We start from the raw sequence: 15,991 nt of genomic DNA, 5'->3' as shown, positions 1-15,991 counted from the left end.
CTTACTCTTTATCCACTAGAAGCAAGGCTCATCATATGGATACACTGTTGGTGAATTCTCTTACTCTTGATACTCACACTTACAGATATTTTTTTTTGTGGGGAAAAAAATTGGAAAATACAACTGGCACATTATCCTCTTTAGATGACACAATAATTTAATAAAATTGCATCAGCTGTATGTCATTTCATTTATTTACAGTATATAAGGTACTATACAACTTGAAAAAGACCACACTGAAGAAGTCGAAACGTGTTGGTAATAGAGGGTGGAGGATGTATGGAACATTTCATTGTGGAGACTTTGGCCATTTCCCAGTGAGCTGCTCCATGGAGATTTTACTATATTTCTGATATGCTCCTTTCCCGTATGAAGTTAGGCACTTTCAAGGTTTCAGATTTAGGTAAATCTTGTGATATGCTTTATCATATATTTTATTGTAAGTGCAATTTTATGAAAGCATTGTGTCATCTAAAGAGGATAATGCACTAGATCAGTGGTCTCCAACCTGTAGCTTGCGGTCTTAATTTTGGTAGCTCACCTAGCTGCAGTACTACCGAGTAAACTAGGAGAATGTGACCTCTGGCACGTGCTCCCCAGTGGTGTCAACGCCATGGGTGGAGCCACAGGGAAGCACATCAGGTGATTGCCGCAGCCTCTACAGCCGTTCCACCCACGGCGTCTATGCTACGGCGGAGCGAATGACTCCCACCCAACCCTGCCGGAAAATAACACAGCAGCCCTGCCTATACAGTATCTTTTGCTCCTCTACTTCACGTACCTCCTTGGTGCCGGTAATTAACAGTGAAATATGCCTGTGCTAAAATTTTATTTACAAACTACAACAATATCACTGTAATATTAAAATGCATTGTCGTTTTCTATAAAACATTATAATTTTTTTTACTTAAATGATTTTCAATTGTTCGGTTATTAGCCAGATTTGTTTTCTACAATTTTAGTAGCTCTTTTAAGAGGTTTAATTTTACTAAAGTAGCTCACACCTCAATTAAGGTTGGCGACCACTGGACTAGATGTGTTTTCTATTTTCTTTTTTCACAAACAGAGTAGAAAAAAAGACATTGTTCAACAACATTATATCTATTTGGTGTGCCTTCATTCAAAAGGAAAAAGAGCAAGCAGATTATTTCGTAAAAGACCCGTTAGACAAAAAGTAGTGATGATACACAAAGGCAAATTTTACATTAGGTGTTTATCCTGTATATTCAGTTTTTATAAATGCTGGCATGAAACAATCCAGCCAGCTGTTCCTTTAACCAGTCCAGCTCGCAAATTAAACTAGACATTTATTATTACACACTATTGTAATGGCAGAATATTATTTCTCCCCGTCCAAGCACACTTATTGGTGGGGGAGGAGCTCAGCACCCCCTCCTCCAAATAGCTTTACATTTAAATCTCAGGTACCGCCTCCAAAAATGTCTTCAGAGGGACGGTAGCCTGACCACGGCGGTAGCAGTCTCCCTGTTGTCACAACCAGAGCACAGTTGTAGAGTTTTTGAATCATTCCACCAGGAATACTATGTACACCCCCTTTTCAACATTTATGCTGATTGGCTTAATTGGTTGCTGGTTCTATTATAGAACTGGCTGAACTCTTTATAAAAAAATGGCTATACTGGGAGCCTTTACACCATATTGCACAAGGCATCCAACGTGACAGAGGTGCTCCAAGAGGAGTAGCTCGGCATATTTTTAGTTGCAGACGCAGCAAAAATCTGCTCACAATGTACTAGAGATGTTAGGATGGGACTTTTACCGCACAGGATTGGTTTTACGCACATAAAAGTTACTGATGAAACACAAGAGAACTTGGTGTGAGAAAAAGCTGTGGGTGCTCACATCATATTTTTACACAGATTCAGACTCCGTCTCAGACAGATGTACAAATGTCGCACACCCCACTGGTCAGTGTACACTAGCAATACAATTCTGTCATTCCCAGTGGTTTTATTTCTGCAAACAAGATATTATTTGGAACTAAAAAGATGCTTGCCCATATCGCATGGCGCCTGGCGTGCCGAGAGACACTATCTGGCATGACCGAAGTCATAGTAAGAAAGGACACATGTATAGCAGTCTGTGGGACTGGAGCAGGGGTGGGCAATAAGTGGCACTCCAGATGCTGATGACTACACATCCCAGCATGCCCTGTCACAGTTTAAGCATGCCCTGATAGCAAAACGGTGCAAGGGAATGCTGGAATGAGTAGTCCCACAGCAGTTGGAGGGATGCTATTGCCCACGCAGCTTTAAATGGCTGACCAGTATTCTTATTTACACATCAATTACAACATAAAATATTAGAAATACATGGCCTGTAAAGAACATACATTTTTAACAATTTGAAAACGCAAACTTACTGAATATTTGGTGTAATGCCCTCAAGAAGAACAATATTTACACCCCCAATATGAGCTGTGGCACATGTTTCAGTCATTTTCTGATGCAGAACATCTAAAATACATATGTTTGTAAATAATCAATGGTTATTAAGTTGTATACAATACATGCATTTTAATTAAAAAACACGTAACCAGTTTATACATGTGTGTGAGTTTGATGTAACTGGCACATTATATTCTAGTTTGCCTAAGATGAATAATATAATATACTTAAGAAACTTATTTCTTAACAAGTGTGTACTATTATATATGGATATATTACATCTGCATTCACATTTCTGCACCGTTACATACGTCTTTGCTTTTGATAACTAGGCTGCATTGGGTCTTTATTGTCAGAATTGTTACATGTAAAATGTGATTTACTAAATTAATTCATTTATTTAACCATGGAATAAAGCAAATTCGGATCTACTCCTACCCAAAAAGTTAATCTGTGCATTATTTCCACAAAAATATACATATATGCACATATGTATATATAAGTCTACACATGCATACATATATTGGACATAAACAGATACTTGTGTATTATAATGACTAATGGGGGAGATATATTATCTGGCAGTCTCCCCCATGTATTATTGTGGGGCTGGGTGGTAAATGATAGGGCTGCTATGCAAGATAGCGCGCCGATGTTCCAGCCAATTTATGAACAGCCAGTTGCACTGACTGTTCTGACAGCTGCAGCTATTGATTTTGACAGCTGCAGCCATCGTTGTCCTATCACCACAGCAGAGACAGCACTGTCCCTGGCTGCATGTGAGATCTCGCGCATGTCCATTGGAGGCCGTCCATTGCTGATGCGCTGTGGGCTCTGGCAAGGATATCCGGAGGGGGAGTCTTCACTCCCCCACTCCGGCATACGAGATGTTTATACATTACGTCTGTACTGCTTCCTGCTTCGCCTCTGTAAAACGGCGAAGCAGGAAAAGTTATAGTGGCACGATCAGTGCCGCTATAATACAGTTCCCCCAATGTACCCTCTTATAAAATAATCAAGATATACAGATGTGTCCTCTCTCATCTAGCCTTAATACACCATGCAGCACGATATGCCCATGTGAGTGACCCCAACAGGTCCCGTGCAACTCTGGTAGCGTCGGGTAGCTTTTTTTGCCAAAAATGCTTCAAAGTCGCAATGTGATGCGACTAACTGCACCAGGAGACACTGGTGATTAATTTGATATGTGACACTTGTATAGCATGATATCAGTGTGGGTCAAACTATTCCTAACAAATATCAAGTACATCAATATTTATTTCAAGTGTGAGAAAATGTGACTGAATATAAGATGCGCTATATGAAGATAAGGAAAAGTACAGTTTGTACACTGCATGCTGCAAACCCTTCATTACCTTTCATTTTCTCCTTCAGAGTAAAGCTCCCATGAATCCGCTTGAGCTCAGATTCCATGGTCAGACCACCGATGTCAGCTTCTAGATGGGTGCGATTCACCATGCCAATTCCAAAAATTATCAAGGTGACGTGCTGAGGCTCAGCTGTAACAAGACTGCGCTTTCTCTGACTCCTGTTCAAGCTATTATTGTCCTGTTCATTCTCAAATACCACCCTACATGTGGGCTCTGATGGACTGCGCCCTCCTAAATATTTCAGGGGAAAAAACAAAAACATTCATCAATCTTTTTTTTTCCATATATAACAATACAACACAATTATGTATAATATTTTATATATATCAAAAAATAAACTCTTTAGCAACCGACATGTTCACAATCAAAAGAAGTTCATATAGAAATCCGGATACACATTTTATATTAATTGCAATACTCTCAGAAAATATATTTGTACCTGCTGGACCAAGTGGTTCTGAGGATTTTTCCAAAAACCCAGTGGGGTCAGAGATAAGAGAGTAGAAGTTAAGCAGTTTGTACATGTTTTGCCAGCACTCTGCAGATGGCTCGCTTTGTTCAGATACAGTAATGGAATCGGAGTCATCCATATGGATAGTCATGTGATCTACAGCATCCTTAGAGCCCTTCCGAGAAACCTTGGATGTTCTCCTCTCTGACCTGCCCAGGGAGTTCTTGTTCCGAGACTCCTTTTTGTTGGTATCATTGTTGGCTCGTTTGCTCTTCATATTATTTACTCTATTGCCACCATTTAGACTTCCCCGAGAGCTGCGGCTGAAGTCAGAAGAACGGAAATCCCTGTGTTTTCTTGTCTTGAATGTAGGTGTTGGAGATGCTGAACCAGCTGTATATCTGCTGAGTTTGATATCTGTCTGCGTTGCTTTGATGTCATCAATCATAGTGCTGAACTGATGTATGAGCCGAACCAAGGCCATGTCTACATGCTGACTGATGGACTGGCAAGAAATGGTAAAGTTGCAGTGGAAAGTGTTGTAGTATCTCTTGCTGAGATCATGAAAGGACAGGGCACTGGTGGAGTTCTGAGGTGTGCACATAGACTTTTCCATTATCACTGCATTGATGCTGAATGTTTCCAGCATCAAAGCTGGTTTAAATTCAAGAGGTGGTAGATTGATTGCTCCTTGCCTACGAAGACAATGTTGTAGAAAATTTACATTCAGTCATTGGTATGGACATTATTTAACATTAAGGAAAGGGAAAGACAAAATAATCCATCAAATTGTCACATTTAAGCAAGTTAATACCTAATATAGGTTACAGAAAGATCCATTAATGTATCATAACTGTGACACCAATTAAGTAACAAAAATGCAGACCTTTTGGCTCTTTTGCTCCTCCTTTCTTTTGATGTATCAGAATCAACAATGTCTGCTCTAAGACAGTTCAAAGTGCCAGAGAAGGACAAATGTTCCCCAAAGTACATCCTGTAGCTGAGGGGCACAACATCTTGTGATTGGATACCTGTATGACTCAACAGAGGCTTGAATACCACCTATAATAAATGAAAAGTCTATGTATTAGTGGATATTTCAAAAAACACATAGTTACATTCAAAATCTTACATTTATTTTATTTATTACCAGTTATTTATATAGCACACATATTCTGCAGCGCTTTACAGAGAATATTTGTCCATTCATGTCAGTCCCTGCCCCAGTGCAGCTTACAATCAACATTCCCCATCACACACATACACACTAAGGTTAATATTTGTCAGGATCCAATTAGCCTACCAGTATATTTTTGGAGTGTGGGAGGAAACCGGTGCACCCGGACGAAACCCACGCAAGTACAGGGAGAATATACAAACTCCACACAGTTAGGGTTGTAATAAGAATCGAACCCACGACCACTGTCTGTGCTACATTAATAACTAATTCCAAAATGTGTGTGGTGGTATTTACAAGAGCAGTACCAGATTTAAAATAAAAATATGTTTTATTAAGGACATAGAAAGTGTCATCAGAGCAATGATCAACTGTCAGTAAAACACATCATATAACAGTATCAAGGAGAAGAAACCACTTGCTGTTGGAATAAGGGTGGAGGGAGAGTACATGCATATTTACCCATTATGTTCAGCTGCAATAAACAAGTAAATAAAGGACACAGCATCAGAGGACTGCAGGCATAAGCACAAGTGGGTATTGGGTTGTCCCATCCGCATACCAATTTACATGTTTTTATAAGCTAGTAGAAGACTAGCAAAACCCTGATTTTTGATACTTAACAAGGAAAATGCTTGTGGTTATTTACAAAGGGTGAAAAAATTGAACTTTAGTATACAGTGAAATTCTATTTAAAAATAGGTTTTAATTAAGTTTGAACATGTATTTTTGTTCACACAGATTGCTTTTGCTAGCTCTTCTTGTTTCATTGCTAGAATATTCAATGTGTGATAATCCAAATAAAATATTATGCTCTACCTGGGCATCAGCAAGCTGGACTGCAGGGAATCCTTGATTGCCCTCTTCTATGCCAGCTATATCATCTTGGCTAGTGCTGTGCTGAGACTGCGTTCCTTCCAGTGTGTTCTGATCACTTGACAGCACAGTGTTAAAGTCAGAAGCAGAGGGGATGGTAGGCAGGTTATGTGTAGTTCCTGGAAAACACAAAGATGTATCTTCCAAAGCCGTAAAAAATAGTAATACAGATAGAAAAAAATGTATCGCATCAGTTGTAATTCTTCCTAAGAAACAGCAAGTTTAAAAGGCAGAAATGGAGCACTATGTCTAAGGAGTAATAGGGTACAAGTGCTATCTTGAGATCTCCGATTAGCTTAGCTGTTAATGGTAAATAAAATATTATGTGCAAACAAATGCTTTACCTAGAATGCAGCTTTCTAGAAATCAGCTAAAAGCAAAAAAAGAACTTAGGCAGAATATGGGCACCTGAAACTTCTTCATAACAATAGATGACAATCCTTTTTTATTTAGTGGTAACTTTTCTATTTCATGTTTCAGCTGGTAAATCACAAATCAGCTGGAGAGAATGGCACGCCTTCTTCAAAGGTGTAATACACAGTGCTTCAGAGTATGAACAAGAAGATGTGTTTTAAGAGACAAAACCGTATTCGTGCTGAGAACATTACGCTTTACCACATGATGCTCTTTCATGAATTGTTTTCAGTTTTTATATATATTGGAAGCTTGATGCTATCATTTACTTATGCAGTTTATAATAAATAAATGTCACACAAAGGAGCCAGGAATTTATTTCTACATGGGAATGATCTTGAACTACTGTTGCAACTGTTGAAAACAAAAATATTAGTAATTCATAAACTTCACTTAGAGCCATAGGACTGCTGAGACGCCTTTGCTGGAACAAAGTGTACACAGAATATGGTATGTCTTGTTAGCCTGACAAACGGAAAAAAAAATAAATGTATGAATGGACAATCGTATGAATATATGCGACAATGATCACAAAAAAAACAGACTCAGGATCCAATTTCCTACATTATGTAAGGAATCAGGAATTATGTGAAACAGTGGAACCACCAATACGATAATGAAACAAATCAGTGTGGACACTGTAGACTAATTAAATACCTCCTAGCTGTGTGCTACTTTATAGAAGTGGTTTAAAATGTGCCACCCAGTCACAGAGACCGTTAATGGCATGGACTAATTACTATGGCAGTGAAAACCAGAGGATTCAAAATCCGACTTGCTTCAGTTGACTAAATGAATTTGAGTATGGGCAAATGTGTCCACATACATCTAGCCTCCTTGCGTGTTAAATAGCCCTTCTAGTGGTGCCATGCCATGGAGTGACTTGGTATGCTGAGAGTCTTTTTGTGCAGCTTTTTCCCTTCAAATAAGACGCATTTAAAAAGAAAAAGTCACATCAAAAGATACTCAGCGCTACCAAGTCACATGGACTCACGCATATGTGTAATGCGACTAGTAGCGCACGGAGAATAGATGTACAAGGATACATCTGTATCAGTTTTCTATATTCGCAGCCTTCAGGACAGAATTTTCCTACACAACATTCCAAAAGAACCTCAGCGCCAATACCTGTTGGAAGGCTGTTGTTTCCAGACTTGATCAGGGGTGACTCGTGTACCACACTGCCTCTATTACTCACTGCATTTGACATCCAGTTATAGAAGCTCACAGAGGATGGTTCAGACAATAAAGGATGTTCTGACAACATTTCTGTGGCCACAGGATTCCCTGTATTAATAAATCAGGAGAGGTTTCAGGCAATTCTTATGTCCAAGAAAAAAAATATATAATACATAATTACCCGCTGTATAATACGTGGTCCAAAATTAAAATTATACGCTAAAATTTCAATTGTGGTTAGCAATATGCATGCCAAACAAAATGCCAACTTTGGAGATCTTCTCTGATCTGTTATTCAGAATAATGTGTGGTTTTTTTTAGAAATGACCGTATAATTAAAAAAGCAAATAGACTTAAGATCTCAGAGGATACAAAATAAAATCTATTTGCATAGCTTTAAAATTATTTCTATGGGGGTATAGTACTGCAGACCGTAATGAATAACATAAAACAAAGTTACTAATAATTCCTGACACCCTCTTATATGTTGTATACCTTTATGATTTGATGATTGGTAATAGAAAGCAATATATAATTATATTTAAACAAATAAAGTGGCCACAGATCACAGAAACTGTAAGGGGATTGAAATTATTGCACACTTCCCTATCATTTCAATTTCCAGATTTATTTGAAATTTCTCCTTATGATATGTAACAAGTAGCACAAAATGAATGTGACTGATAAAAGAGCTGCTGTCTACTGGCACGCATAAGGTGATCATGTGGACGGACACAAGGTACACAAAATGTAATGTTAAAAAAACGTGTTGGTGATTTAGGAAAGACAGATGTAATGTGCAAATGTCCAAACAAATATTTACACACTATAACTGAAAAAAAAATGTTCCACAATGTAAATTTGTTTTCTTTGAAACCATAGTAATGTTTAAACAACAGCATAACTCATCTGAAACCACACAAGAATGTAAAACACCTTAACAGTATTTGGCTTTCTGATGTGGCAGTAAATTGAAAGGATATATATTGTATTCTTTAAACCCTATGGGTCAGTGTACTGGGAAATATAAACCACTCCTCCTCTTTCCTATACCCATCTAGCCACAATACACAATGAGGTGCGAGACGTCTGGAGCAAGTGAACCGCCACGTTCCATGAACTTGGCTTGAGCTAAGCATCTTTTTCACCCGAAAACATGTCTAAGTCGCAATTGTGTGCGAGGAACTGCTTCAAAAGACTGTGCTGATTAATTTAACATGACACTTGTATATCTGTGTGCGTCTGAGACTGCAAATGAAGCACAACTGAACTTGGAGTGAAAAAATAATAGAACTTTGGGGTAATTGGGTAATCAAGGGGCATAGGTGGACCAGGTTTATAAAGTGGCCACACTTTTCCAAAACTTTTCCAAAAAGTGTACATTGCAATCTCTACAGTTATTCTCATTCACAATTCATTGATAGGCAATCCATTGAAGAAAACTGTACACTTTGTATGTACTGCTGAAGAAGAAAGTGGCTAGCTGTGAACTGCAAGAAAACAGAGCTTATGGCGGAAAGTAGGCAGATAAGCAGACAGTCCTTTTCCTACTACCTTGCCACCTTGAGGTAATTTATACCCCAAAGTCTGTGTCACTCAAAAATCCTCAGAAAAAAAGACTTATCCCAAAGTACAAAATCCCCTTTTCATGATGAATCCAAAGGATAATTCTACAAAAATCTACTTTTCGTTGGAATATCCTGTCTTAAACCAGGTATCACATTACTCACCTGGGGTCCGGCAGACCTGTCAGCTGCCAATCCGCTTGACATTTCATAAACGGGCAGCGAGTGCTCGCCCCTCCAGTAGGGTGTTATCAGTGATCAACATACAATCATACCTGTCCGACCAGAGCGAGAACAGTGGCCCAGAAAGCATCCCGCCAGCCGACTGTGTGACCAATGGATTCCAAGTAAGCAATATTTAAAAACCAAGTTTAACTTTAGATAATTTACTCAAAACTGAAAAGATCTCTTCGAAACATCTTGTAATACATATGTGGAAGGTAGAAAAATCTAAGTACAGTGACAGGAATGCAGCACTGCTTCAAAAAATAAATGTACCAGCTTCTTATATTTATCTTCTTTGTGGAGAACTTTCAATTCTCAACATAAAAGGCTATAGGAGGAGATGAATAAAACCTTCTAAGGAAGACAGGTGTAGGTGTTTCCCATAGCAACCAATCAGCTAATAGTTAGTTTTAGAAAATGTACTAAATAAATGATAGCTAGAAGCTGGTTGGTTGCTATGGGTAACTTCTCCACGTATACTATTTAGAAGGCTTGATACATATACATCATAAAGAGGAGAAGGTTGGAGATAACATGCTAGAGAAAGTAACTACTCCAGTAATGCAGGAAGACACCAGGTGCACATCAGCCATTTTCTGCAGCTGTTAGAAGAAATGCCCTCTTCTGGAAATGGATATATTAGTAATTCCCATCTAAATGGGTTCAGCCCTTGGTAGAGAAGGATTAACATTTACCAGATGAACAATGACTTTCAAAGGCTTTTATTGTGGACAATTAAACATGTCTTGCTGAAGGTGATCTATATAGAGATGTGATATATCCTATCATGGAACACTCTCCGAATCATGTGAAAAATTAATGCAATATCTCAACTTACCATCTGTAATTTAAACATGAACCAGTTAGGCTAGATTCAAACCACATTAAATGCCTGCCACAGTTGCTGAATGTGCCACAACCTCTAACCTAGCTTCACTCTCGCAGTAACAAAGTGGGCATAGTAAATCGCCTTTGGTTTGAGAGGTATAGCCGTAGGTTTAACTAAACTTTGCTTGAGCTGAACATTATGGCAGCTGTGTCCTATACAGGAGTATTTGTTTCAAAATTTTTAAAATGAAAAAAATAGTAAATAAAAACAGGATTTTGGTACTTACCGATAAATCCCTTTCTCCGATTCCACAGGGGACACTGGAGCTCAAGACAGTGGGCTATAGACAGTGGTAGAGTAGAGCCTGGCACTTTAAATAATTTAGAAGTGTGACTGGCTCCTCCCCCTCTATGCCCCATCAGCCCCAGTTTAAGAAACTGAGTCCGAGAGGAGTCTAAGGACAACAGGAAAACAAGGAGAAGTCCACATAACGGACCAAAACCGACTGAAGGAGAACAGGGGAACCCACTGCAGGGAACCCAGGTAATCACACAACCATATATAAATAAACCAAACAAAACTACAGTTACGCAGCGCTGGGCGGGCTCCAGTGTCCCCTGTGGAATCGGAGAAAGGGATTTATCAGTAAGTAGTAAAATCCTGTTTTCTCCTTTATCCACTAGGGGACACTGGAGCTCAAGACAGTGGGGACGTCCCAAAGCTAACCTCTTGGTTGGGAAGCAGGGAGAACTTGCCGATCCCACGGTAAAACCGAAACAGGGACTGCTAAGAACCGTAGGCCAACAGAAAAGCAAGAGCTGAGGATCAAGCGTCATAAAGCTCAGGAGACAATCAGAACTCCTTGCTGAACAGCCACAGAAATTCCACACCATATAGTGTAACATGAATGGAACAGGAAAATGGCTATCTAGTGGACAACAACAGATGTGAATGGTCAGAACACTGTAATCTCAGCTAAAAACAGACCAAGCCGGACCATTGGTAGCACAGAGACCCAACAAGAACCCATAGGAGAAGGGTAGTGACACGAGAACAAAACTCGAGAAAACCGTACCAGAGTTTAAAACAGGAAGATGCAACAGAAACAGAATCCCAGCACAGCCTGGCATAAACAAATAACATAGATATATGTATAATTATACAGATATACAGAACAAGAGCTGAACCTGTCCACAGACTTTTCTAACAAAGACTAGACATGAAGGCCAAAGCCAAACACAGAACCATCGAACAGGACCATTGTTGAGGTCCAACTAATCAGGGGGTTTTCAACCAGAGGAAGGGTTAGGTCGTAGAAGTCTCCAATGAGTGGAGATCCCACTGGGCTTAAAGGTAGTGACGGCCTCGAGAGGATTAAGACTACAACTCCTTGCAGAGGGTCAGACAGCAGGACAACCTATTCTGGAACAGAGGGATAAAACCGCATCTGGAACCCTTCAGCAAGTCCAGTCGAAGACCATCATTCACTTCACCTTGAAAAATAAACACAAATCGGCAACAGCGGAAAAGAAAACCACAGCAGGAAACAGCAAATAGATGACTTCCAAGCGTGTAGACAGTACCAGGTTCTGGCCTGAACATAGTATGAAAACAACAGGATACCCTAGCTGTTAAGAATTACGGACGCAACAGCCATCCCGGGAAAGCAGGCCACCCAACAGGGAAGCATTCTATACCGCGAAGCTAGAGCACTAGGCCAACTATGAAGGTACCTGTCAGTGTAATGAAAGTATCAACAGATACTGAACAGTAAAACCAAACAAGGCCTCCTGCGTGGAACATTGCTATCATAGGAACCAAACCTGTGACTGTCACACTTTTATGTAAACCTGTGCGCTAGCCATAGATGCACCCCAGTCCAGAAGATACAGTAGCTTACCAACAGAATCTAGTATAATAGTATCACTAATCTCTATGCTGGAACTATGAACCCACATGATCGGAAAGCTCTAAGGTGTAGAGCCAACTAACGTAAACAGGTACCATAAAAGGGCGAATAACTGCTAGGACAGCAGCTAGGTGCGGAAGGAGAATGGTTGTGTAATGTCAGGTTGCCCCTCTTAGAACAGCCTGAGCTGAACCTAGACACCTAGTGCCCCAAGAGCACCAATGTAATTACATATCTTTATATACATGTGTGGACATACAAGAAGGCCACAGAGGAATGTACTAGGTCACGCACTTGAAGCAGAGTTGTAGCAATGTCTTAGGGAATTGTGATCATCACAATGTAAGCTGCAGAATATGATTCCTTGTCTATAGGGGTGGGGTATGAAATACCGATGGCTTAAAAGCCGTCGGTTCAAATGCCGACACATAACAATCCCGACGCCGGCTGGTAAGTAAATTTAACCTTTCCCTCCCCAACCCTAACATTCCCTTGTAGGTTCCTAACCCTAAGACTCAGGGGATGGTCCCTAAACCCTAAGTCCTCCCCGTGGTGCCTAACCCTAGCCCTCTCCCCGCACATCACATCACAATTATTGTATGTGCTGCCGAACTGAGCACATAAGAAATAATTATCTATACATAGTGCATACCTCCCAAGGTAAGCACAGATGACTGTGGAAATATAGGAGAAAATTCCATTTTAGTAAATGTGCTGCCGAAGCGAGCACATTAGATATTTTATAAAATACACCTATACACACCAGTTGCCCTAGGGGTCTAAGCCCTGGTGGCAGAGAAAATTATATTACATACATACATATATACACACACACAGTACCAGTCAAAAGTTTGGACCTTAACATTCAATGGTTTTTGTTTATTGAAATTATTTTCAACATAGTGGATTAATACTGAAGACCAAACTACTATGAAAGAACACATATGGAATTATGTTGTAAACAAAAAAAGTATTAAACAAATCAAAAAATGTTTTATATTTTAGATTCCTCAAAGTATCCCCCTTTTGCTTGGATGACAGCTTTGCACACTCTTGGAATTCTCTTAATCAGCTTCATGAGGTAGTCTCCTGGATTGGTTTTCCAACAGTCTTGAAAGAACTCCCAGAGGTGCTGAGCACTTGTTGGCTGCTTTTCCTTCACTCTGCGGTCCAACTCATCCCAAACCACCTCAAGTGGGTTTAGGCCGGGTGATTGTGGAGGCCAGGTCATCTGACGCAGCACTCCATCACTTTCCTTCTTGGTCAAGTAGCCCTTACATAGCCTGGAGGTGTGTTTGGGGTCATTGTCTTGTTGAAAAACAAATGATGGTCCCAGTAAACGCAAACCAGATGGGATGGCATGGCGCTGCAGAATGCTGTGGTAAACCTTGCTGGTTAACTGTGCCTTGAATTTTGAATAAATCACCAACAGTGTCACCAGCAAAGCACCATCACACCTCCTCCTCCATACTTCACAGTGGGAACCACACATGCAGAAACCATCCGCTCACCTAATCTCTGCGTCTCACAAAGACATGGTGGTTGGAACCAAAAATCTCAAAACTGGACTCATCAGACCAAAGTACAGATTTCCACTGGTTTAATATCCATTCCTTGTGTTTCTTGGCCCAAACAATTCTCTTCATGTTCTTCATCCTCAGTAGTAGCTTCTTTGCAGCAATACGACCATGAAGGCCCGATTCACGCAGTCTCCTCTGAACAGTTGATGTTGATATTTGTTTGCTACTTGAACTCTGTGAAGACTTTATGTGGTTTCTAATCTAAGGTGCTGTTAAGTAGCGGTTTCTGAGACTGGTAACTCTAATGAACTTATCCTCTACAGCAGAGGTAACTCCTGGTCTTCCTTTTCTGGGGCAGTCCTCATGAGAACCAGTTTCACCATAGCGTTTGATGGTTTTTGCAACTGCACTTGAGGATACATTCAAAGTTATGAGAGCTGCAAGGAGATGAGGGGAATGCCTGCTATTATCTTCTTGAAGCTGGCGCCAGTTCCTCTCTCACTCAGGACACCGGCGCGGCAGTGAAGTACTGACAGCTGCTCTTGCTAGAGGCTGCCTCTCTCACTGTATGCACTCGGCGCACAGTGTACTGAGAGCTCCTCTTCTAGCTGCAGAGCAAGTTCTGAGAGGGAGAGCCCGAATAAAAATTGTGCCGTTGGTGTGCAGGACGCGCCAAACACCGGCTGCTATGGCCGCAGGCAATTTGCTCCGCCTCCGCTAGCTGGTGCAGGGGATGTGGAGGGAGGAAGTCGGGTCTCCCCTAACAGTGATAGCCGCGGCTGTCACTGAGCCCAGCTATAACATCCACTGCTCCTGCTAAGCTGGAGCAGTGGTTATACTTACAGGCTGCTGCGGCCAGGATGCTGGGCTGAGGGGGGCGGCAAGGAACCCGGACATGAACCGGTGTCAGCTGTGGTGGGTTCTTGCAGGGTCCAATGACTCCATTTGTGAGCCCCTCCTCATTGTCACCGGGCACAGGCTGCAGTAGCCGTGGCGAAACCCTTCCCGGCGGCTCCCTGGTAGCAGGCAGACTGCCACAGCAAGCAGTCTGCCTGTCCTCAATGCTTGTTTAATAAAAAATATATGAAAAGGCTGGAGACAGCCTAATGAGCAACTGGCTCTCTCCGGCACATTTTCTAAACTGGGGCTGATGGGGCATAGAGGGGTAGGAGCCAGTCACACTTCTAAATTATTTAAAATGCCAGGCTCTTTTCTACCACCCTCTATACCCCACTGTCTTAAGCTCCAGTGTCCCCTAGTGGATGAAGGAGAAAAATGAACATCCCTATCTGGAACAGTTAGATTAACAGTCAACAAATAAAATATATATTAGGATATACGATTTACTGTGGAATATCATTGAACTGAGAATCTAAGAAAAACAAAGAATACCTGTCCTTGTAAGAGAACTGCTTTTAACAGCTGTAGCATTTCTTTGTGGAGTCCCCTCCAGGAGATTATGTAGGCTAGGGAAACTCCCAGTCAGGTAGCTTAGAAGACTCTCTTTCCTTGGACTTTCTTTAACAGGCATTCCAGACCTGCTGATGTGTGCAGGAGAGTCATTTGCTGTGTCTCCACTGGTATAACTCAAAGATTGGTATGGGTGGATCCCCTGTAAAACAAAAGGACCATAACCTCATTGCAGAAAAGAGAAAGTCAACAAAACATAGAAAGCCTCCATCATTTTCATGGAGCAAGGATTAGTGCCAAGCAGAGAATCTTACTTTAATCTTCAAAGCAGAGTCACAGTGGGCATGAGATTTGGATAACTTCCTCATAATTTCAGCCCCACTAACAGGCCCACCTGTAGGGGGAGGCCGGGTATTGGTCCCTTCAAGCAGCATGGTATGTTCACTGATAGTAGCTACAATATAGCATATATATAACAAGTTAATACACAAATAAAAAAATGTAAATAAAAACAATTATATATTCTCAAATTAAGCTTACAACAGAGTTTAGGATTAGAAATACTGAATAATATATTGCAGACACAACATCCTTTCCATTTCCAAAAACAGCTTAAAAAAAAAAAAAAAAAAAAAAG

The 15,991-nt window shown here is 40.6% G+C and overlaps 1 protein-coding gene across 13 annotated transcripts in view; it reads right to left on the bottom strand.

Moving 5' to 3' along the window:
- BLTP1 (bridge-like lipid transfer protein family member 1) overlaps positions 1–15,991 on the bottom strand; it is a 341,411-nt gene that overhangs the window by 124,548 nt on the left and 200,872 nt on the right. For 12 of the 13 annotated variants that reach the window (XM_088452258.1, XM_088452264.1, XM_088452266.1 and 9 more), the window contains 8 exons: positions 15,669–15,808; positions 15,337–15,556; positions 7,846–8,004; positions 6,247–6,422; positions 5,137–5,312; positions 4,239–4,945; positions 3,785–4,030; positions 2,384–2,477 (listed from right to left, as the gene is read on the bottom strand). In XM_088452258.1, the coding sequence (XP_088308384.1) occupies positions 2,384–2,477; positions 3,785–4,030; positions 4,239–4,945; positions 5,137–5,312; positions 6,247–6,422; positions 7,846–8,004; positions 15,337–15,556; positions 15,669–15,808 (1,918 nt within the window). The remainder of the gene's footprint in view (positions 1–2,383; positions 2,478–3,784; positions 4,031–4,238; positions 4,946–5,136; positions 5,313–6,246; positions 6,423–7,845; positions 8,005–15,336; positions 15,557–15,668; positions 15,809–15,991) is intronic. The other variant, XM_088452267.1, reaches the window with a different exon arrangement.

This window comes from Taudactylus pleione, unplaced genomic scaffold (assembly GCF_031769625.1).
Source record: "Taudactylus pleione unplaced genomic scaffold, aTauple2 ptg000036l, whole genome shotgun sequence".
Classification (NCBI taxonomy): domain Eukaryota; kingdom Metazoa; phylum Chordata; class Amphibia; order Anura; family Myobatrachidae; genus Taudactylus; species Taudactylus pleione.
This window is presented reverse-complemented; position numbering and strand designations above follow the sequence as displayed.